General features: G+C 47.0%; 1 protein-coding gene across 3 annotated transcripts in view; it reads right to left on the reverse strand.

The window, feature by feature from the left end:
• The window catches only part of SS18 (SS18 subunit of BAF chromatin remodeling complex), a 92,989-nt gene that overhangs the window by 23,984 nt on the left and 43,871 nt on the right, over positions 1 to 25,134 (reverse strand). For all 3 annotated transcript variants that reach the window (XR_010177848.1, XM_063923631.1, XM_063923632.1), the window contains exons 4-7: positions 21,447 to 21,600; positions 20,437 to 20,658; positions 15,734 to 15,901; positions 14,989 to 15,093 (exon numbers count right to left, since the gene is read on the reverse strand). Coding sequence is in view for 2 of the 3 variants with exons in the window: in XM_063923631.1 (XP_063779701.1) it covers positions 14,989 to 15,093; positions 15,734 to 15,901; positions 20,437 to 20,658; positions 21,447 to 21,600 (649 nt within the window). In the remaining variant the exon portion in view is untranslated. The remainder of the gene's footprint in view (positions 1 to 14,988; positions 15,094 to 15,733; positions 15,902 to 20,436; positions 20,659 to 21,446; positions 21,601 to 25,134) is intronic.

The raw sequence follows: 25,134 nt of genomic DNA on the forward strand, positions 1-25,134 counted from the left end.
TTTGAAAACCGGCGAGGAGGCACTTCTTAGAATTCCAGCTTGTAACCCTGGGCAACTATTTCTATTGCCCATGGATCCACCTGTGAGTGGACCCAGACGTGGCTGAACAGTCGAAGCCGTGCTCCCACAGGAGCCGACTCCCTCAGGGGAGCCCCAGCGTCATGCGGTGGATTTTGCAGAGGCCGGGGAGGACTTCTGTTCCTGGGAACTAGCTGTGTTATGCAGCTTCTTCCCTCTGCCCTTACCTCTGGCAAGAAAGGACGATCCACGTGCTCTCTTGCTTTTATTGGAACGAAAGGACTGCATTTGATAATGAGGCGCTTTCTTAGATTGTGAGGGAATATATGGCAAAAAAATGGATTTACCTGCCGTAGCGACAAGGTCCGAGAGCCCCTCTCCAAACAATTCCTCACCCTTGTAAGGCAACAACTCCATATGTCTCTTGGAGTCGGCATCACCAGTCCACTGTCGGGTCCATAAGACACGCCTAGCAAAAATAGACATAGCGTTTATCCTGGAACCCAGTAAACTAATGTCTCTTCGAGCATCCCTCATATACAAGACCGCATCTTTTATATGCCCTAGGGTCAATAAAATGGTATCCTTATCAAGAGTCAATATCCGTTGATAAGGAATCTGTCAAAGCTGCTACAGCACTACAAACACAGGCCGACGCAATAGCCGGTCTGAGTAACGTACCAGAATGTGTGTAAATGTACTTCAGGGTAACCTCCTGCTTGCGGTCAGCAGGATCCTTGAGGGTAGCCGTATCTTGGGATGGAAGCGCTATCTTTTTTTATAAGCGTGTCAAGGCCTTGTCCACCCTAGGGGAGGATTCCCACCGTATCCTGTCCTGCGACGGGAAAGGATACTTCGTTAGGATCCTTGGGTATCTGCAGTTTTTTGTCTGGAGTTTCCCAAGCCTTTTCACATACTTCGTTCAGCTCATGTGATGAGGGAAAGGTGACCTCAGGTTTCTTTCCATTATACATGTGTACCCTCGTGTCAGGGACAGGGGGTTCCTCAGCGATATGCAACACATCTTTTATTGCGATAATCATATCGAATACCTTTAACCACCTTTGGCTGTAATTTTGCATCATCGTAATCGACACTGGAGTCTGAATCCGTGTCGGTATCTGTGTCAACTACTTGGGATAGTGGGCGCTTCTGAGACCCCGAAGGTCCCGGCGATATAGGGACAGGCATGGGTTGATTCCCTGACTGTGCCCCAGCTTCGGCTTTGTCTAGCCTTTTGTGCAATAAAAATAAGATTTTACTCACCGGTAAATCTATTTCTCGTAGTCCGTAGTGGATGCTGGGAACTCCGTAAGGACCAGGGGGAATAGCGGCTCCGCAGGAGACTGGGCACAACTAAAGAAAGCTTTAGGTCACCTGGTGTGCACTGGCTCCTCCCACTATGACCCTCCTCCAAGCCTCAGTTAGGACACTGTGCCCGGACGAGCTGACATAATAAGGAAGGATTTTGAATCCCGGGTAAGACTCATACCAGCCACACCAATCACACCGTATAACTCGTGATACTATACCCAGTTAACAGTATGAATATAACTGAGCCTCTCAACAGATGGCTCAACAATAACCCTTTAGTTAGGCAATAACTATATACAAGTATTGCAGACAATCCGCACTTGGGATGGGCGCCCAGCATCCACTACGGACTACGAGAAATAGATTTACCGGTGAGTAAAATCTTATTTTCTCTGACGTCCTAGTGGATGCTGGGAACTCCGTAAGGACCATGGGGATTATACCAAAGCTCCCAAACGGGCGGGAGAGTGCGGATGACTCTGCAGCACCGAATGAGAGAACTCAAGGTCCTCCTCAGCCAGGGTATCAATTTTGTAGAATTTAGCAAACGTGTTTGCCCCTGACCAAGTTGCAGCTCGGCAAAGTTGGAAAGCCGAGACCCCTCAGGCAGCTGCCCAAGATGAGCCCACCTTCCTTGTGGAATGGGCTTTTACAGATTTTGGCTGCGGTAGTCCAGCCGCAGAATGCGCCAGCTGAATTGTGCTACAAATCCAGCGTGCAATAGTCTGCTTAGAAGCAGGAGCACCCAGTTTGTTGGGTGCATACAGGATAAACAGCGAGTCAGTTCTCCTGACTCTAGCCATCCTGGAAACATAATTTTTCAAGGCCCTGACTACGTCCAGTAACTTGGAATCCTCCAAGTCCCTAGTAGCCGCAGGCACTACAATAGGTTGGTTCAAGTGAAAAGCTGATACCACCTTAGGGAGAAACTGGGGACGAGTCCTCAATTCTGCCCTATCCATATGGAAAATCAGATAAGGACTTTTGTATGACAAAGCCGCCAATTCTGATACACGCCTGGCCGAAGCCAAGGCCAATAACATGACCACTTTCCGCGTGAGATATTTTAGATCCACGGTTTTTAGTGGCTCACACCAATGTGATTTTAAGAAACTCAACACCACGTTGAGAACCCAAGGTGCCACTGGAGGCACAACCGGGGGCTGAATATGCAGCACTCCTTTTACAATGTCTGAACTTCAGGTACTGAAGCTAGTTCTTTCTGGAAGAAAATCGACAGAGCCGAGATCTGTATCTTAATGGAGCCTAATTTTAGGCCCATAGACACTCCTGCTTGTAGGAAATGCAGAAATCGACCTAGTTGAAATTCCTCTGTTGGGGCCTTTTTTGGCCTCACACCAAGCAACATATTTCCGCCATATGCGGTGATAATGTTTTGCAGTTACATCTTTCCTGGCTTGAATCAGCGTAGGAATGACTTCCTCCGGAATGCCCTTTTCCTTTAGGATCCGGCGTTCAACCGCCATGCCGTCAAAACGTAGCCGCGGTAAGTCTTGGAACAGACAGGGCCCCTGCTGCCGCAGGTCCTGTCTGAGCGGCAGAGGCCATGGGTCCTCTGATATAATTTCTTGAAGTTCTGGGTACCAAGCTCTTCTTGGCCAATCCGGAACCACGAGTATCGTTCTTACTCCTCGCCTTCCTATTATTCTCAGTACCTTTTGTATGAGAGGCAGAGGGGGGAACACATAACCGACTGGTACACCCACGGTGTTACCAGAGCGTCCACAGCTATCGCCTGAGGGTCCCTTGACCTGGCGCAATATCTTTTATAGCTTTTTGTTGAGGCGGGACGCCATCATGTCCACCTGTGGCCTTTCCCAATGGTGTACAATCCTTTGGAAGACTTCTGGATGAAATCCCCACTCTCCCGGGTGGAGGTCGTGTCTGCTGAGAAGATCTGCTTCCCAGTCGTCCACTCCGGGAATGAACACTGCTGACAGTGCTAACACATGATTTTCCGCCCATCGGAGAATCCTTGTGGCTTCTGCCATCGCCATCCTGCTTCTTGTGCCGCCCCGTTGGTTTACATGGGCGACTGCCGTGATGTTGTCTGATTGGATCAGTACCGGCTGGTTTTGAAGCAGAGGCCTTGCCTGACTCAGGGCATTGTAAATGGCCCTCAGTTCCAGAATATTTATGTGTAGGGAAGTCACCTGACTTGACCAAAGTCCCTGGAAGTTTCTTCCCTGTGTGACTGCCCCCCAGCCTCAAAGGCTGGCATCCATGGTCACTAGGACCTAGTCCTGTATGCCGAACCTGCGGCCCTCTTGAAGATGGGCACTCTGCAGCCACCACAGTAGAGATACCCTGGTCCTTGAAGACAGGGTTATCAGCCGATGCATCTGAAGATGTGATCCGGACCACTTGTCCAACAGGTCCCACTGAAAAGTTCTTGCATGGAACCTGCCGAATGGGATTGCTTCGTAGGACGCTACCATATTTTCCAGGACTCGCGTGCAATGATGCACCGATACCTGTTTTGGCTTCAGGAGGTCTCTGACTAGAGATGACAGCTCCTTGGCTTTCTCCTCCGGGAGAAACACTTATTTCTGTTCTGTGTCCAGAACCATCCCCAGGAACAGTAGACGTGTCGTAGGAACCAGCTGTGACTTTGGACTGTTTAGAATCCAACCGTGCTGTTGTAGCACTTTCCAAAATAGTGCTACCCCGACTAGCAACTGCTCCTTGGACCTTGCCCTTATAAGGAGATTGTCCAAGTACGGGATAATTAAAACTCCCTTTTTTCGAAGGAGTATCATCATTTCGGCCATTACCTTGGTAAACACCCTCGGTGCCATGTACAGTCCAAACGGCAGTGTCTGGACTTGGTAATGGTAATCCTGTACCACAAATCTGAGGTACTCCTGGCGAGGATGGTAAATGGGGACATGCAGGTAAGCATCCTTGATGTCCCGGGATCCCATGTAATCCCCCTCGTCCAGGCTTGCAATAACCGCCCTGAGCGATTCCATCTTGAACTTGAATTTTTTTATGTATGTGTTTAAGGATTTTAAATATAAAATGGTTCACACCGAACCATGCGGTTTCGGTACCCCAAACCGTGTGGAATAGTAACCCCGTCCTTGTTGAAGTAGGGGCACCTTGAGTATTACCTGCTGGGAATACAGCTTATTAATTGCCTCTAGCGCAGCCTCCCTGCCTGAGGGAGTTGTCGGCAAGGCATATTTGAGGAAACGGCGGGGGGGGAGACATCTCAAATTCCAGCTTGTACCCCTGAAATACTACTTGAATGAAACAGGGATCCACCTGTGAGCGAGCCCACTGATCGCTGAAATTTTTGAGACGGCCCCCCACCGTACCTGGCTACACCTGTGGAGCCCCCGCGTCATGCTGTGGACTCAGAGGAAGCGAGAGAAGAATTTTGATTCTGGGAACAGGCTGACTGGTGCAGCTTTTTCCCTCTTCCCATGTCTCTGTACAGAAAGGAAGCGCCTTTGACCCGCTTGCTTTTCTGAAGCCGAAAAGACTGTACCTGATAATACAGTGCTTTCTTAGTCTGTGAGGAAACCTGAGGTAAAAATATTTCTTCCCAGCTGTTGCTGTGGATACGAGGTCCCAGAGACCATCCCCAAATAATTCCTCACCCTTATAAGGCAGAATCTCTATGCGCCTTTTAAAGTCAGCATCACCTGTCCAGTGACAGGTCTCTAATACCCTCCTGACAGAATGGACATTACATTCATTTTGGATGCCAGCCGGCAAAATATCCCTCTGTGCATCCCTCATATATAAGACGACGTCTTTAATATGTTCTCATGTTTGACAGGGTCACCGACCACGCTGCAGCAGCACGATCTGCAGGTCTCAGTCTAGTACCTGAGTGTGTAAATACAGACTTCAGGATAGCCTCCTGCTTTTTATCAACAGGTACCTTCAAAGTGGCCGTTCCTAAAACGGCAGTGCCACCTTTTTTGACAACCGTGTGAGCGCCTTATCCACCCTAGGGGATATCTCCCAGCGTAACTTATCCTCTGGCGGGAAAGGGTACGCCATCAGTAACTTTTTAGAAATTACCAGTTTCTTATCGGGGGGAACCCACGCTTTTCACACACTTCATTCATTCATCTGATGGGGGAACAAAACACAGCCTGCTTTTTCTCCCCAACATAAAAACCCATTTTTAGAGGGTTAATGTCAGAAATGTGTAACATTTTTTTTATTGCCGGGATCAAGTCACGGATGTTCCTAGTGGATTATGTATATGTCTCAACCTTGTCGACACTGGAGTCAGACTCCGTGTCGACATCTGTGTCTGCCATCTGAGTGAGCGGGCGTTTTTGAGCCCCTGATGGCCTTTGAGACGCCTGGGCAGGCGCGGACTGAGAAGCCGGCTGTCCCACAGCTGTTACGTCATCCACCCTTTTATGTAAGGAGTTGACACTGTCGGTTAATACCTTTCACCTAACCATCCACTCTGGTGTCGGCCCCACAGGGGGCGACATCACATTTATCGGCATCTGCTCCGTCACCATATAAGCCTCCTCATTAAATATGTCGACACAGCCGTACCGACACCGCGCACACACAGGGAATGCTCTGACTGAGGACAGGACCCCACAAAGCCCTTTGGGGAGACAGAGAGAGAGTATGCCAGCACACACCAGAGCGCTATATAATGTGGGGATTAACACTATAACTGAGTGAAATTTCCCCAATAGCTGCTTGTATATATAATATTGCGCCTAAATTTAGTGCCCCCCCTCTCTTTTTAACCCTTTGAGCCTGAAAACTACAGGGGAGAGCCTGGGGAGCTTTCTTCCAGCTGCACTGTGAAGAGAAAATGGCGCCAGTGTGTCCGAGGGAGATAGCTCCGCCCCTTTTTCGCGGACTTTTCTCCCGTTTTTTTCTGGATTCTGGCAGGGGTATTTACCACATATATAGCCTCTGGGGCTATATATTGTGGTATTTTTGCCAGCCAAGGTGTTTTTATTGCTGCTCAGGGCGCCCCCCCCAAGCGCCCTGCACCCTCAGTGACCGGAGTGTGAAGTGTGTATGAGGAGCAATGGCGCACAGCTGCAGTGCTGTGCGCTACCTTGGTGAAGACTGATGTCTTCTGCCGCCGATTTTCCGGACCTCTTCTTGCTTCTGGCTCTGTAAGGGGGACGGCGGCGCGGCTCCGGGACCGAACACCAAGGCTGGGCCTGCGGTCGATCCCTCTGGAGCTAATGGTGTCCAGTAGCCTAAGAAGCCCAAGCTGGCTGCAAGCAGGCAGGTTCGCTTCTTCTCCCCTTAGTCCCTCGCTGCAGTGAGCCTGTTGCCAGCAGGTCTCACTGAAAATAAAAAACCTAATTCTATACTTTCTTTCTAGAAGCTCAGGAGAGCCCCTAGTGTGCATCCAACCTCGGCCGGGCACAAAATCTAACTGAGGCTTGGAGGAGGGTCATAGTGGGAGGAGCCAGTGCACACCAGGTGACCTAAAGCTTTCTTTAGCTGTGCCCAGTCTCCTGCGGAGCCGCTATTCCCCCTGGTCCTTACGGAGTTCCCAGCATCCACTAGGACGTCAGAGAAATAAGATTTTACTCACCGGTAAATCTATTTCTTGTAGTCCGTAGTGGATGCTGGGAACTCCGTAAGGACCATGGGGAATAGCGGCTCCGCAGGAGACTGGGCACAACTAAAGAAAGCTTTAGGACTACCTGGTGTGCACTGGCTCCTCCCTCTATGACCCTCCTCCAGACCTCAGTTAGGATACTGTGCCCGGAAGAGCTGACACAATAAGGAAAGGATTTGGAATCCCGGGTAAGACTCATACCAGCCACACCAATCACACCGTATAACACGTGATACTATACCCAGTTAACAGTATGAAATATAACGGAGCCTCTCGACAGATGGCTCAACAATAACCCTTTAGTTAACCAATAACTATATACAAGTATTGCAGACAATCCGCACTTGGGACGGGCGCCCAGCATCCACTACAAACTACGAGAAATAGATTTACCGGTGAGTAAAATCTTATTTTCTCTAACGTCCTAAGTGGATGCTGGGAACTCTGTAAGGACCATGGGGATTATACCAAAGCTCCCAAATAGGCGGGAGAGTGCGGATGACTCTGCAGCACCTAATGAGCGAACTCTAGGTCCTCCTCAGCCAGGGTATCAAACTTGTAGAATTTAGCAAATGTGTTGGACCCCGACCAAGTAGCTGCTCGGCAAAGTTGTAAAGCAGAGACCCCTCGGGCAGCCGCCCAAGAAGAGCCCACCTTCCTCGTGGAATGGGCTTTTACAGATTTAGGATGCGGCAGTCCAGCCGCAGAATGTGCAAGTTGAATCGTGCTACAGATCCAGCGAGCAATAGTCTGCTTTGAAGCAGGCGCACCCAACTTGTTGGGTGCATGCAGGATAAATAGCGAGTCAGTCTTTCGGATTCCAACTGTCCTGGAAACATAGATTTTTAGGGCCCGGACTACGTCCAGCAACTTGGAATCCTCCAAGTCACGAGTAGCCGCAGGCACCACAATAGGCTGGTTCAAATGAAAAGCTGAAACCACCTTTGGGAGAAATTGGGGACGAGTCCTCAATTCCGCCCTATCCATATGGAAAATCAGATAAGGGCTTTTACATGATAAAGCCGCCAATTCTGACACACGCCTGGCCGAAGCCAAGGCCAACAGCATGACCACTTTCCACGTGAGATATTTTAAATCCACGGTTTTAAGTGGTTCAAACCAGTGTGACTTTAGGAAATTCAACACCACGTTGAGATCCCAAGGTGCCACTGGGGGCACAAAAGGGGGCTGAATATGCAGCACTCCCTTAACAAATGTCTGAACTTCAGGTAGTGAAGCCAGTTCTTTCTGGAAGAAAATCGATAGAGCCGAAATCTGGACCTTAATGGAACCCAATTTTAGGCCCATAGTCACCCCTGACTGTAGGAAGTGCAGAAAACGGCCCAGCTGAAATTCCTCCGTTGGGGCCTTCCTGGCCTCACACCACGCAACATATTTTCGCCATATGCGGTGATAATGGTTTGCGGTCACTTCTTTCCAAGCTTTAATCAGCGTAGGGATGACTTCCTCCGGAATGCCCTTTTCCTTCAGGATCCGGCGTTCAACCGCCATGCCGTCAAACGCAGCCACGGTAAGTCTTGGAACAGACAGGGCCCCTGCTGCAGCAGGTCCTGTCTGAGCGGCAGAGGCCATGGGTCCTCTGAGATCACCTCTTGAAGTTCTGGGTACCAAGCTCTTCTTGGCCAATCCGGAACAATGAGTATAGTTCTTACTCCTCTTCGTCTTATTATCCTCAGTACCTTGGGTATGAGAGGAAGAGGAGGGAACACAAACAGACTGGTACACCCACGGTGTCACTAGAGCGTCCACAGCTATTGCCTGAGGGTCTCTCGACCTGGCGCAATATCTTTCTAGCTTTTTGTTGAGGCGGGACGCCATCATGTCCACCTGTGGCCGTTCCCATCGATTTACAATCAGCTGAAAGACTTCTGGATGAAGTCCCCACTCTCCCGGGTGGAGGTCGTGCCTGCTGAGGAAGTCTGCTTCCCAGTTGTCCACTCCCGGAATTAACACTGCTGACAGTGCTAACACGTGATTTTACGCCCATCGGAGAATCCTTGTGGCTGCTGCCATCGCCGTCCTGCTTCTCGTGCCGCCCTGTCGGTTTACATGGGCGACCGCCGTGATGTTGTCTGACTGGATCAGTACCGGCTGGTTTTGAAGCAGGGGTCTTGCCTGACTTAGGGCATTGTAGATGGCCCTTAGTTCCAGAATATTTATGTGTAGGGAAATCTCCTGGCTTGACCATAGCCCTTGGAAGTTTCTTCCCTGTGTGACTGCCCCCCAGCCTCGAAGGCTGGCATCCGTGGTCACCAGGACCCAGTCCTGTATGCCGAATCTGCGGCCCTCTAGAAGATGAGCACTCTGCAGCCACCACAGCAGAGACACCCTGGTCCTTGGAGACAGGGTTATCAGCCAATGCATCTGAAGATGGGATCCGGACCACTTGTCCAACAGATCCCACTGAAAGATTCTTGCATGGAACCTGCCGAATGGAATTGCTTCGTAGGAAGCTACCATTTTTCCCAGGACTCGCGTGCAGTGATGCACCGAGACCTGTTTTGGTTTCAGGAGATCTCTGACTAGAGACGACAACTCCTTGGCTTTCTCCTGCGGGATAAACACCCTTTTCTGGTCTGTGTCCAGAACCATCCCCAGAAACAGTAGACGTGTCGTAGGAACCAGCTGTGACTTTGGAATATTCAGAATCCAACCGTGCTGTTGTAGCACCTCCCGAGATAGTGCTACCCCGACCAACAACTGCTCCCTGGACCTCGTCTTTATAAGGAGATCGTCCAAGGAGTATCATCATTTCGGCCATTACCTTGGTAAATACCCTCGGTGCCGTGGACAGACCAAACGGCAACGTCTGGAATTGGTAATGACAGTCCTGTACCACAAATCTGAGGTACTCCTGGTGAGGAAGGTAAATGGGGACATGTAGGTAAGCATCCTTGATGTCCAGTGATACCATGTAATCCCCTTCCTCAAGGCTTGAAATAACCGCCCTGAGCGATTCCATCTTGAACTTGAACCTTTTTATATAGGTGTTCAAGGATTTCAAATTTAAAATGGGTCTCACCGAACCGTCCGGTTTCGGTACCACAAACATTGTGGAATAGTAACCCCTTCCTTGTTGAAGGAGGGGTACCTTTACTATCACCTGCTGCGAATACAGCTTGTGAATTGCCTCCAGCACTGCCTCCCTGTCCGGGGGAGCTGTTGGCAAGGCAGATTTGAGGAAACGGCGAGGGGGAGACGTCTCGAATTCCAGCTTGTACCCCGAGATACTACTTATAGAATCCAGGGATCCACCCGTGAGCGAGCCCACTGGTCGCTGAAGTTCTTGAGACGGGCCCCCACCGTACCTGGCTCCGCCTGTTGAGCCCCAGCGTCATGCGGTGGACTTAGAGGAAGCGGGGGAGGGCTTTTTTTCCTGGGAACTGGCTGTATGCTGCAGCTTTTTTCCTCTACCTCTGCCTCTGGGCAGAAAGGACGCGCCTTTAACCCACTTACCTTTCTGGGGCCGAAAGGACTGTACCTGATAATACGGTGCTTTCTTTGGCTGTGAGGGAACATGGGGTAAAAATGCTGACTTCCCAGCTGTCGCTGTGGAAACGAGGTCCGAGAGACCATCCCCAAACAACTCCTCACCCTTGTAAGGCAAAACTTCCATGTGCCTTTTAGAATCTGCATCCCCTGTCCACTGCCGAGTCCATAAACCCCTCCTGGCAGAAATGGACATTGCACTTATTTTAGATGCCAGCCGGCAAATATCCCTCTGTGCATCTCTCATGTATAAGACTGCGTCTTTAATATGCTCTATGGTTAGCAATATAGTGTCCCTGTCTAAGGTATCAATATTTTCTGACAGGGAATCTGACCACGCAGCTGCAGCACTGCACATCCATGCTGAAGCAATAGCTGGTCTCAGTATAATACCTGAGTGTGTATAAACAGACTTCAGGATAGCCTCCTGCTTCCTATCAGCAGGCTCCTTTAGGGCGGCCGTGTCCGGAGACGGTAGTGCCACCTTCTTTGACAGGCGTGTGAGCGCTTTATCTATTCTAGGGGATGTCTCCCAACGTGACCTATCCTCTGGCGGGAAAGGGTACGCCATTAGTAACTTTTTAGAAATTACTAGTTTCTTATCGGGGGAAGCCGACGCTTCTTCACACACTTCATTTAATTCATCAGAAGGGGGAAAAACCACTGGTAGTTTTTTCTCCCCAAACATAGTCCCCTTTTTTGTGGTACCTGGGGTAATATCAGAAATGTGCAACACATTTTTCATTGCCGTAATCATGTAACGTGTGGCTCTATTGGAATGTACACTAGTCTCATCATCGTCGACACTGGAGTCAGTATCTGTGTCGACATCTGTGTCTGAAATCTGAGGTAGCGGGCGTTTTAGAGCCCCTAATGGCTTTTGAGACGTCTGGGCAGGCACAGGCTGAGAAGCCGGCTGTCCCACATCTGATATGTCGTCAAACCTTTTATGTAAGGAGTTGACACTGTCGCGTAATTCCTTCCACATATCCATCCACTCAGGTGTCGACCCCGCATGGGGTGACATCACATTTATCGGCACCTGCTCCGCCTCCACATAAGCCTCCTCAAACATGTCGACACAGCCGTACCGACACACCGCGCACACACAGGGAATGCTCTGACTGAGGACAGGACCCCACAACGCCCTTTGGGGAGACAGAGAGAGAGTATGCCAGCACACACCAGAGCGCTATATAAAACAGGGATACACACTACACAGTGATTTTACCCCTTATAGCTGCTTATATATCACAGATTGCGCCTAAATTTAGTGCCCCCCCTCTTTTTTACCCTATGTAGTCTGGAACTGCAGGGGAGAGCCTGGGGAGCGATTCTTCCAGCGGAGCTGTGAGGGAAAATGGCGCCAGTGTGCTGAGGGAGATAGCCCCGCCCCTTTTCCGGCGGGCTTCACCAGCTTTTTTTTATACAGTTATGGCAGGGGATTTTACACATATATAGTCTTAAAGGCTATATTATGTGTTAATTTGCCAAGCAAGGTACTTATATTGCAGCCCAGGGCGCCCCCAGCGCCCATCAGTGACCGGAGTATGTGGTGTGCCTGGGGAGCAATGGCGCACAGCTGCAGTGCTGTGCGCTACCTTAATGAAGACCGAAGTCTTCTGCCGCCGATTTCCAGGAACGTCTTCTTGCTTCTGGCTTTGCTAGGGGGACGGCGGCGCGGCTCCGGGACCGGACGACCGAGGCTGGGCCTGTGTTCGATCCCTCTGGAGCTAATGGTGTCCAGTAGCCTAGAAGCCCAAGCTAGTTGCAAGCAGGTAGGTTCGCTTCTCTCCCCTAGGTCCCTCGTAGCAGTGAGTCTGTTGCCAGCAGATCTCACTGAAAATAAAAAACCTAAATATTACTTTCTTTCTAAGAGCTCAGGAGAGCCCCTAGTGTGCATCCAGCTCGGCCGGGCACAAAATTCTATCTGAGGTCTGGAGGAGGGTCATAGAGGGAGGAGCCTGTGCACACCAGGTAGTCCCAAAGCTTTCTTTAGTTGTGCCCAGTCTCCTGCGGAGCCGCTATTCCCCATGGTCCTTACGGAGTTCCCAGCATCCACTTAGGACGTTCGAGAAATTAACATTTGCACTTAAAACATTCCACATATCCATCCAGTCCGGCGTCGGCACAGCCGACGGAGACCTAACATTCATAAACTCCCCCTCCTCCTTAGGGGAGCCCTCAACCTCAGACATGTCAACACACACACGTACCGACACACCACACATACACAGGGAAGCTCTTTTCTGAAGACAGGTTCCCCACCAGGCCCTTTGGAGAGACAGAGACAGAGTATGCCAGCACACACCCCAGCGCTATATATGACCCAGGAATAACACAGTAAATTAATGTTTACCCAGCAGCGCTGTTTTATGTATCTGCGCCAATTATGTGCCCCCCCCCTCTACTTTAAAACCCTCTGTCACCGTGTGTCAAGCAGGGGAGGAGTCCGGGGAGCTTCCTCTAAGCGGTGCTGTGGAGAAAAAATGGCGCTGGTGAGTGCTGAGGGAGAAGCCCCGCCCACTCGGCGGCGGCCTTCTGGCCCGCTCAATTTTTTCAATACATGGCAGGGGCTCTTTTTATACATGTACAGTATGTATATGTATATGTGTGTGTGTGTATGTATGTATATATATATATATATATATATATATATATATATATATATATATATATATCTATATATATATATCTATATCTATCAGTGGTCACATACAAAACCAACGTTTCGGGGTCCTGAGACCCCTTTGTCAAGGCGTGAGACAAAGGGGTCTCAGGACCCCGAAACGTTGGTCTTGTATGTGACCACTGTTATGTGTTTGATTTGAATACATATCTGATTGTTTATACCGACGGAGTGCAGCTGCTTCTTTCCTTTCCTGCATTATTGCCGACTGCGGAGGGCACCCGGTCTTTGCCACAGTACACTAGGAGTGCCGGGCATTGCTATACATATCTCTATATCTATATATATCTATATATATCTATATATATCTATATATATCTATATATATCTATATCTATATATATATCTATCTATCTATGACATAAGAGAGGTTTATATTGCTGCCCAGGGCGCCCCCCCTGCGCCCTGCACCCTTACAGTGACCGGAGTGTGTGAGGTGAAGGGGAGCAATGGCGCACAGCTGCAGTGCTGTGCGTTACCTCAGTGAAGATTCAAGTGTCTTTTCCTCACTCTCACCTTCTTTCTTCCGGCTCTGCGAGGAGGACGGCGGCGCGGCTCTGGGACGGGCGGCGAGGGGTGAGACCTGCGTAGCGATCCCTCTGGAGCTAATGGTGTCCAGTAGCCTAAGAAACAGAGCCCTGAACTCAGAGAAGTGGGTCTGTTTCTCTCTCCTCAGTCCCTCGATGCAGGGAGTCTGTTGCCAGCAGGCTCCCTGAAAATAAAAAACCTAACAAAAATGCTTTCTTACAGGAAACTCAGGAGAGCTCCTGAAATGCACCCAGTCTCCACTGGGCACAGTATCAAACTGAGGTCTGGAGGAGGGGCATAGAGGGAGGAGCCAGTGCACACCCAGAGTCAAAGTCTTTCTTAAAGTGCCCATGTCTCCTGCGGAGCCCGTCTATCCCCATGGTCCTTACGGAGTCCCAGCATTCTCTAGGACGTTAGAGAAATAAACATACTATATTTTAATTATAAAAATGTCATTGACTTTAAAAAGATTTATTGAGGAACTTATGTGTAAAAACATGCCTCATCCTAAAGCTGGCTCAGAGATAGCTGCACATTTATTAAAACAGCTTGGCATTACAGGTCCGCTACCTGGATTATGAGGTCAGGCTTTCAGATTATACCTTAACTTCCAATGTAGGTACCACAGTTAGAGACATGAAGGTGTGTGAGACATTTCATAAACGAGGTAGGTTTTGTATTTAAAAATGCCGAACACTGTAAACAGATTGTTTGGCACTCATTTTCCAGTTAAAAACATGCTCTACGTAACCTCGGCACATAATTACAAGAAAAAAAAAAACTACTATTTTGTATTACGTGTGAAATTTAGCAAGCTACACAAGTTCCAGTACAAGAGTTTCAGTACAAGAGTTTCATAAACCTCAAAGATGGGTAGCAATTAAATGAAAGTGTTTTAATGCGTATTTGTTCATAACAGTTTCATTCTCTAGCATACAGTTACCACTGACTAACAATTAAGCATGTATGTTATAACCTAAATATTAACTAGACAAGCCTAACTGTAGAAATAAAAATTATACACTAAATGTGGTTTACAGGTTGGATTGTATTGGATAAGTGTCAGGCTTAAAATGCTCTGCAATCCTTCGTACACAAATAGGCAGAGTATGGTTTAAATAAAAAATAAAAGCCTTCAAATCTAAAAAGGACAAAAACCAAACCAGAGTATGTGAGTAGTGTGGGACCAAACACATTTTTAACAGATATCAAATAGTTTTGTAAAGGATTTATCCAAACCAGATTTAAATGAGAAGCTAAATTTGTATAACCATTTTGGTGTGTCATAGGAAATCTATAGAAAAAAATAAGTAATTTTATACTAAAAAACAATTACCTTCGGGGTAATATTGTTGATTAATGCCTTCAGAAGGACCTTGACCGCTATGACTGTATTGGTCTCCGTAATAGTCTTCTTGGCCTGAGTACTGTTGTGGTGGACCTAAAAAATTGTTCATTTTATTATGGTTTGTTCATTTAAAGTCATTCATGACCTGTATCTCCTCTATATTAGAGACTGACCCATTCCAAAAGGTAGGTGACTAGAGCATATCAACACTTTTGAAGACAGGCTAATAATGGTTGCCTCGCTCTTTGATGCAATGGCACCAAGGCATTTCAACTGGATCCCAGCGATAAGACCTCTCATGTACACTGTTACTATACACTACTATTACAGTGGCCACAGTACGGTCCCCTTTTCCAGGCAAATGTAGAGGTCAGGATCAGGGTTGGATTGTGGATAGAGAGCAGTGCCAGTTATACATGGCAAAGTAGGGAGGAGTCTAAGAACTGGGGGCCAAATGTTAGTGCATTTCTGCATCTTGGATGCCGCAAAGCTATCACTATGTGAACTGCTTGTCAATTGCTACAATTTTGCAGGTTTTTAATTTTTGTGCCAACTTCAAGATTAATTTGCAGTCTTGCTCTATGCTCAGAAACGAGGACATTTTCATGAATTAAGACATAATATCATCCATCTACTATAGTTTTCATCAAGTGATATCAATGTATCAGTATGTCCAGCCACCTGACCCCCTGTTCTTGCAGTGTGTAAAAGACAGAGTGTACAAGGTTCTCACCTTGCTGAGGAGGTCTGTATGGCGGAATCTGCCTTTGACCAATCATGTGATTCCCTTGGTTAACTTGGCCCATCATTCCAATAGGTGGCTGCTGTCCCTGGTAATGCTGGCCACCACCCTGTGGCATGTTATATTGCTGTGAAGAAGGCTGCTGGTGCATCATTGGGCCTGAAAAATAGATATACATAGCTAGGTTATTTATGCTGCATACTAACACTATACAATTCATACAGTGATTCAGTAATAAGCCATTAGTACCTAGTGCAATCCTAGTGTCATTTGCCAATGGTACAGTAGTTGCTGACATAAGACTGAACCAAGACGTTCCACTTAGCAGCAGATATCAAGTGGTTTTACAAACTATGTTTTAGTAGAGGGTAGTGTCTTCTACATGAGGGGCAAGAACTGGGAGGTGCCATGCCTGTTTAGGTTGACACACAATGGGGGTGACTCAATTGTTTTTGGGCATCTATTTGTCCCATTTAAATGGTATGTTTTTAGGCTCAATTGTTTGGGCGCACATGTATCTCACAGCCAAACAGGTAGGGTTTAGCAGCATAAAACGGCTAAAGGCGTCTAAAGTCCTGCTTTGGATATTCAAATTCCCGCTCGGACACCCAAAGCGCCAACTTCACACACATTTCTTGTCACACCACGGGTGGCTGTGAGAAAAAAAAATGTCATCCCCACAGCTCCTGGGCGTTATGCGCCCCCCTAGTGGTAGTCACGTGGTACAACAATTGAATCGCCCCAATGTTTGGAGAGATTCTGTATACACGGTAATGGGTCCCTTCCAGGAGAACCAACAAATTATTTCCAACCCTCTTCAGTAAATTATATTTATTCTTATTGAGAACATGTATTTTAAAAATTCCCCCACGTTAACAATTCTAACCCAAAACCGTATCAGACATAGGGGTATATGCAATTGCGGTCGAATTGCCGCAAATGACGAAAAACAGGGCATTTTCGACACAAAAAAAAGATTTGACAATGCAATACAGTACTTTGACAAAAAAACAGCCGTTTCAAATTCGACTTTTTGCAATTCGACAGTAGTCAAATTCGACATGTCTGCAATGGTAAAAATGCGGCTTTTCGACAAAAGTATATTCAATTGAAGAATGTTGATTCGACAACAGTGCTTTTCGACAGTCATTTCGTCAATTTCAGTCCGCCTCATTTTGCTGGCGGGATCTAATAAAAAAAATTTTTTAAATGTTTTTTTGTGTGTTTTTTTTGGCTAATAGCATATCTATTTATATTAGAAGGGATTATGCACTTGGATTGTCTATTAGGAGCCACGACTACTATTATTTATATATTTTTTAAAAGAATATTTTTTTTTTTTTACTGACTAAAATAATATGGAGAGATCAGAGCATGTTTTTCAGTGGGAAGGGATGGGAATGGGTTAAAAATCCTTAAAAAAAAAAAATGTGTGGGGGTCCCCCCTCCTAAGCATAACCAACCTCAGGCTCTTTGAGCCGGTCCTGGTCGTAAAAATACGGGGGTGGGGGGGGGTGGGGAGGGGGAAATGACAGGGGATCCCCCGTATTTTCACAACCAGCACCTGGCTCTGCGTCCGGTCCTGGTGCAAAAAATACGGGGGACAAAAGACGTAGTCCCCCGTATTTTTCACACCAGCACCGGGCTCCACTAGCTGGAGAGATAATGCCACAGCCGGGGGACACTTTTATACCGGTCCCTGCGGCCGTGGCATTAAATCCCCAACTAGTCACCCCTGGCCGGGGTACCCTGGAGGAGTGGGGACCCCTTAAATCAAGAGGTCCCCCCCCTCCAGCCACCCAAGGGCCAGGGGTGAAGCCCGAGGCTGTCCCCCCCCCAATCCAAGGGCTGCGGATGGGAGGCTGATAGTCAAGTGACAAAAATAAAGAATATTGGTTTTTGTAGCAGAACCACAAGTCCCAGCAAGCCTCCCCTGCAAGCTGGTACTTGAATAACCACAAGTACCAGCATGCGGGGGGGAAAAGGGGCCCTGTAGTTCTACAGCAAAAAAAATACCCAAATAAAAACAGTACACTCACACCGTGAAAGTAAAACTTTATTACATACATGCACGCCGACACACACATACTTACCTATGTTCACACTAGTGATGAGCGGATTCTGTTTTACTCGGTTTTACTCGGTTCTCAAAACCGAATCTTATTGGCTCACTGATGTCACGTGTTTTGGATAGCCAATAAGATTCGGTTTTGAGAACCGAGTAAAACCGAGTAAAACCGAATCCGCTCATCACTAGTTCACACGCCGACTCTGTCCCCTCCTCCACGTAGAATCCATGGGGTACCTGAAAATAAAATTATACTCACCAAAAACCTGTGCAGATCTGTCATCTTCTCCTTGTAATCCACGTACTTGGCAAAATAAAAAGCATTACCCAGACCACGAACTGAAAGGGGTCCCATGTTTACACATGGGACCCCTTTCCCACGAATGCCGAGACCACCCGTGACTCCTGTCAGAGGGTCCCTTCAGCCAATCAGGGAGCGCCACGTCGTGGCACTCTCCTGATTGGCTGTGCGGTCAGCGGTTGACCGCGAGTAACCTCACCGCAAAGTTCCCACCATCGAATATAATGGAGCGGCATAGTGCTATGCGCCGTCTGACAGCTCAGACGCACACAGCCAATCAGGAGAGTGCCACGACGTGGCGCTCCCTGATTGGCTGAAGGGACCCTCTGTGACAGGAGTCACGGGAGGTCCCGGCATTCGGTACGTGGATTACAAGGAGAAGACGACAGATCTACACAGGTTTTTGGCGAGTATAATTTTATTTTCAGGTACCCCATGGATTCTACGTGGAGGAGGGGACCGAGTCGGCGTGTGAACATAGGTAAGTATGTGGGTGTCAGCGTATGTAATAAAGTTTTACTTTCACGGTATGCGTGTACTGTTTTTGTTTGGGTATTTTTTTTTGCAGTAGAACTACAGGGACCCTTTTCCCCCCCGCATGCTGGTACTTATGGTTCTCCAAGTACCAGCTTGCGGGGAGGCTTGCCGAGACTTGTAGTTCTGCTACAAAAAAAAAAAATCTTTATTTTTGTCACTTGGCTCCCATCCACAGCTCTTGGATAGGGGAAGGGGGGGGGAAGACAGCCTCGGCTTCACCCCCCCTGGCCCTTGGGTGGCTGGAGAGGGGGGGGACCCCTTGATTTAAGGGGTCCCCACTCCTCCAAGGTACCCCGGCCAGGGGTGACTAGTGATTTAATGCCAGGGCCGCAGGGTCAGATATAAAAGTGTCCCCCGGCTGTGGCATTATCTCTCTGACTATTGGAGCCCGGTGCTGGTGTTAAAAATACGGGGGACCCCTATGTTTTTTGTCCCCCGTATTTATGGCACCAGGACCGGACGCAGAGCCCGGTGGTGCTGGTTGTGAAAATACGGGGGATCCCCTGTCATTCCCTCCCCCCCCCCCCCCCCCCCCGTATTTTTACAACCAGGACCAGCTCAAAGAGCCGAGGCTGGTTATGCTTAGGAGGGGGAACCCCACTCATTTTTTTTTTCAGGACTTTTTTTTTTTTTTTTACACACTTTTGTGCCGTCCATGAAGTCGAATCCAAGACGCACACTATCGTCAATTGGTCCGTTTTTCGACAGCGGGACTGTCGAATCAGTTTATTGAATATGTCAAATTCGGGTCCCGGCGGGAGGGTGTCTGACTGTCGAACTGTGTCGAATTGAAAAACAGTCGAATTCCAGCAGGAATTCGACCGCAATTGCATATACCCCATAGAATGTTTGGCTGGCTTCCCAGTCATGTCAGGTAGGTTAACACTTTTGTCTCCAGAGACAGTATTTAGACTACCTAGTGTACTCTCTCGCTCTCAACTCTATGACGGTGAAATAATTCAGCACGATGTGCATGCCGAAACAGCACTCGGAGACCTCCAACATCAATGATTTTGCCTTGCACCATATAGATGTGCGCTGGAATGTCAGCTGTGCTGGGCTTCCAAACGCTATGGATCTGCATATTGTGAACATTGCTCTGCCATCCCCTCTATTCAGCCATATTCTATGGACAGGTGCAGCATTTTACTCAGAGACCAAATGCAGCATATATGAGGCAAGAAGGAAGAGGGGTGAGGAGGAAGGCAGCATTGGCCAGCAGATAACTGCTTTTCTTGGAAGGCAACAAAATGGTTTTCTCTGCATGTTAAAGTAAATTAGACTGCCACTGGCATTGTGGGTATATGAGTGTTTAACTCATGTGTCCTCTACCTCCCAACTCTTATTCTGTATTGTTTTTAGCCAGTCCTTCCAACACTTAGTTGTCCATATATGATGAGTTGCTGCATAGAGGGCAATAGCCACTAGATGGCGCCCAAATTGAGCTATTCAAATTGTAGCTGCTTTCGGGCGCGAAGGCTGCCAGCGTCTGCATTTCAGCTCGTACTCCCCCAGGGGTGGCGAGTTGAAATGCGCAAAAAGTGACCTGTTTGGGCACCCAAACTGCACTTTTCTCAAATCACATCCAGCACTTTGGTCGAGTTTAGCTGCTTTACGCGGCTAAACCAGACCTTTATGAGCGCGTTCAACGCAGAAAAAAAAACAAACAAAAAAACCCAAAACATTTGAATTACACAACGCGATCTCACTTTTTAGACGGGAGATCAAGGGCAAAACAACTCATAGCGCCCATAGTGGTGCCTTACAATAAAACTACTTCTCCGTTACCTTGGTTTGGCTGCATACTCATGCTTGGCCTGGGGCCGTAGTTGCCCATTGACTGGCCTTGATTCATAGTCATCGGATTCTGTACTGGAATATTTTGTGAAGATGGTACAGAATGGTTATATCCTCCCATGGAACCATGATTACTGGTAGGCATAGACATTGAGCTATTTGTCATGTTATGCTGATTAGGTCCTGGTCCTTGCATAGGCATATGGTTTGGTCCTTAAAAAAAATAAATAAAAAATAGAAGTTAACAAAATATTAAACTACAACCCCCTTCCCCCCACTAAATACATTTAGAAGGACAAATCACAAACATTAAGGCTATGATGTTTTTACATATCACCAGTTAAGCCACAACCCACTGTGCAGAATACTGGGAACATGCGTACAGGAGAGCTTACTTACTAGCTAGACACTATATACGGACAATCATCCACAATACTGTGCAACAATTAAAATACTGTCATAAAGGCTTACATTTCTAGCACTACATTAACATTTTGGAATGTATTGTTACCGTATTCTAGATTGAAAAAGCCAGCCTATATGCTATGATGCAGACAAAAGGTAGAGACAGTATATTACTATTTTACATGGCACTCTACTAGCAAACATCAAATCATGACCTGGCAGTGAAAGGGTTACAGGAGCAATAAAAAACATACCTCTGCTCTCATAAAGGGATTTATTTTTCTGAAGCCAATGGCCAATCTCTACAAAAAGCTTTTGAGAGCCAGCTGTACTGTGTGGTTTCACACAGACTAAATTTAGACGGTTCTGTACATCACAGCAATGCTGTGTGTCAGCCACATCAAAGCCCAAGGGCGGAAAGATAAGCAGTGAATACAGGTCACGTAGCTCTGTAGCTAACAAACTGTAAGAGAGCTCGCACTCCAGGGCATTCAGTGCAGTTTTGTCATCAGCAATCTAGCATCCCCTGAGCCTGCACGTCGATCGGTTGCTAAGTAACCTTGGTGTTAATACCTTAGAGAAGAAATTTTTCTTACCAGGCATCTGGCCGTTCATCTGGTTTTGCATGTGTGGTGCAGATGGGGCCCCTCCTACCATTCCTTCAGAAGGCATGTTGTGTGAACGTGGTGGTTGTGGGGGGCCACTCGGATTCATCCCTGCTGGACCCATAGGCATAGTCGGTGTGGGTAGCTAAAGCAGATTTAAAGACCATTTAATACCAGGAACCTATGAAGTAGTGAACTCATTACATAATACTATACACAATCTGGCTTTGTAAAACAAATTACAGTGACAGATTATAGAACCCCATACCTACACAAATGTCATAACTACCAAACGCTTCAAACATTCTTGCTGGTAACATTCACCGCGCCCTACATATCAATAAACAGGACACCAAAGGTTTATTCAGCTTTATGTAGCTTGAAATTATTCTTGTACCTACCCTCTGGTAATATTTACGAATTATAATGCCTTTTCTTTCCAAGGGCATGTACACACTGGGCGATATCGCATACAATCTGGTCAATAACTGCCTTATTGCATGCAATATTCACATCGTCTAGTGTGTACGCACTATATCATGTATGATGCGTGCTCCCGTGGGTCGTTATGTGGCATTGCCCGTCGGACCTACATGCAGGTCCGACAGACAATACTGCTAAAGAGGGACATGCTGCCGAATGCAGCACGGCCACCATCCCCCTCTCTCCAGTCATCGGCAAGTGCGTGCACACCAGTTTCTGCCGCTAGCATTATCGCATTGTGCGCACAAGGCCTAATCTGTACATAGACCAAGCTTCTCCTGTGCTTTAGTGCCATGCAATGCTGGGTGAACCATGATATACACAACTGCTCAGTACAATTCACATGAAAAAAGTAAAGTATTCAGACGCCCCACACCTACATATTACGATCACTGACGTTTTGTGGCAAAGATTTTAACATGCACAAATAAGCTTTTGCCCCATCAAGTTTGGATAACACCACATTCACCCAGACCTAAGCCCAATACCTTTTGTGCCAACGCATATATTCTGTCCTGACTACAGATATATCCTTCATTCTTCTCTCTCCTTTAAACTCCTCTGTTAATATTTCAGTATACATGCAGTATTCTTTGCATTATAAACTCAATTGCAACTCCAAAAAGGTACGCCCTTACAGTTACTAGGTAGGACCACTGCTGCCCCTAGAACTGGAATGTGATGTGGCATAGATTCAACAAAGCGCTGAAAACATTCCTTAGACATTCTGGCCCATGGTGACATGTTGGTATCACACAGCTGCAGCAGATATGTCTGCCACACATTTATGCTGCAAACCTCCAGTCCCACCACATCTGAGATCTGGTTCCTGTGAAGGCCATCTGCGCACACTGAACTCATGGTCATATTAATAGAACCAGTTTCATATAACCTGTGCTTTTTAACATGGAGCTTTACCCTTATTAGATGAGTAGACTGTGGCTTTAAAGGGATGCACATGGTCAGCACGAATAATCATGTAGGCCAGGGCATTTAAACCATGCTCAACATTCTCCAATACTCAATGCTGTTGACAAAAGGCAGGATGGTTCCATGTATTTATAGGGGTGTATTCAATTGCAGTCGGAAACTGCCTGTCGGAAACACTGCAGTTTCCAACTTATTTTTAGGTCAGAAGGGGCTCCAACCTATTCAATCCTCCCTCCCTTTTTCCAAAAAGTTGGGAATTCAGACATGTCGGAAAACACATGGATCTGTGGAATAGCCGCGGATCAACATGCTTTTGACGGAAATGCAGCCAAATCCAACAGGTTTTAGCCCTGTTTCCAACAATGTCAATCAGACTTTAAAAAAAGTCTAACTGGCATTGTCCGGAACAGCCAAATCCTGTTGGATTTCGCCGTTCATTGAATACTAAGATGTCTGATTATTTCCGTCGGAGAGGATCAGACATCATTGAATACACCCCATATTGTTTGTCAAATTCTCACCTCACTACCTGCATGTCAGGACAGAAATTAAATTTGTCAGACCATGCAACATATTTCCAATCTACCTATATAGTTTTGGAGAGTCTGCGTCCGCTGTATCCTCAGTTTCCTGTTCTTAGCTGAAAGGCATGGAACCCAGTCCACTCTCCTGCTGCTGTAGCCCATCCACTACAAAGTGCAACATGCTGTGTGTTCACAGATACTTTTCTGCATATCACTGTAGTAATGCAAGGCTATTTCAGTGACTGTTTCCTTCCTGTTTGGTCATTTTCATAATACTCATTAACAAGGCCTATTCTGTGACCAAACTGCTGACCACTGGAGGTTTTTAAGTTTGTGCCTTGATAACAGCCTACATTCAGCCATTTGGATAGCCTTCTTCCTTAGTCATACACCATAACCTCCCCAGTCAGCCATCTAGTGGACACTCAGGAGTCTATCATACACAAGTTTATTTCCTATGTTGGGGTGCCATCTTGTGTACTTTTGTTGAACTTTTCCCTGTACTGTCAAATAATATATCCTTTGTTATCCAATATGCGTTACATAGAGTTTGCATCTGTGTGAAGACTCGCCATGGTTCTTTTATTTCTGGGTAAATAAAAGAGAAGCAAAACGGGGCAATACATTGGGTTCTCTACTGACCGACTGAACACTAACGAAGCATACAAAATATGTTTAGAAGCCGTTTACACCATAACACTACACACACAAAAAAAAAAAAAAAAAAAAAAAAGAGAAAAAAGTCTACCAATATTTCTCTTCAGAGATTTGGTATAAAAAGGACATTTTATTTAAATAGAACAGCGTGATAGAGAGATATCTATATCTCTCTATCTTTTACCTGTCTGAACCAAGCTATTTATTGTATACCGCTACAGGAGCTTACATTATACCATTTTGGTTAACTGACTCAAAGCACAAATATCGGCAGCCTAAGTTGGTTATTATGCTAAAAAAAGAGTTTAAAATGAAGTTACCCCTGAAAAGGGCTTGAAGTTTGAGGTTTACTGGGCAGCAATCTGTCAGAAAGGGTACTTCAACCACTTAACTGACATTTTTCCCCACCACAAAATCGCTCAGAAAGTGTCAGGATTTTTTTAAATTACCTATTAAAGTTTAAAAAATAAGATTTTACTCACCGGTAAATCTATTTCTCGTAGTCCGTAGTGGATGCTGGGAACTCCGTAAGGACCGTGGGGAATAGCGGCTCCGCAGGAGACTGGGCACAACTAAAGAAAGCTTTAGGACTACCTGGTGTGCACTGGCTCCTCCCACTACGACCCTCCTCCAGACCTCAGTTAGGATACTGTGCCCGGAAGAGTGACACAATAAGGAAGGATTTTGAATCCCGGGTAAGACTCATACCAGCCACACCAATCACACCGTATAACTCGTGATATTATACCCAGTTAACAGTATGAAATATAACTGAGCCTTACTAACAGATGGCTCATAACAATAACCCTTTAGTTAGGCAATAACTATATACAAGTATGCAGACAATCCGCACTTGGGATGGGCGCCCAGCATCCACTACGGACTACGAGAAATAGATTTACCGGTGAGTAAAAAATAAGATTTTACTTACCGATAAATCTATTTCTCGGAGTCCGTAGTGGATGCTGGGGTTCCTGAAAGGACCATGGGGAATAGCGGCTCCGCAGGAGACAGGGCACAAAAAGTAAAGCTTTTTCCGATCAGGTGGTGTGCACTGGCTCCTCCCCCTATGACCCTCCTCCAGA

The sequence above is a fragment of the Pseudophryne corroboree genome, chromosome 5 (assembly GCF_028390025.1).
Source record: "Pseudophryne corroboree isolate aPseCor3 chromosome 5, aPseCor3.hap2, whole genome shotgun sequence".
NCBI classification, from domain to species: Eukaryota; Metazoa; Chordata; class Amphibia; order Anura; family Myobatrachidae; genus Pseudophryne; species Pseudophryne corroboree.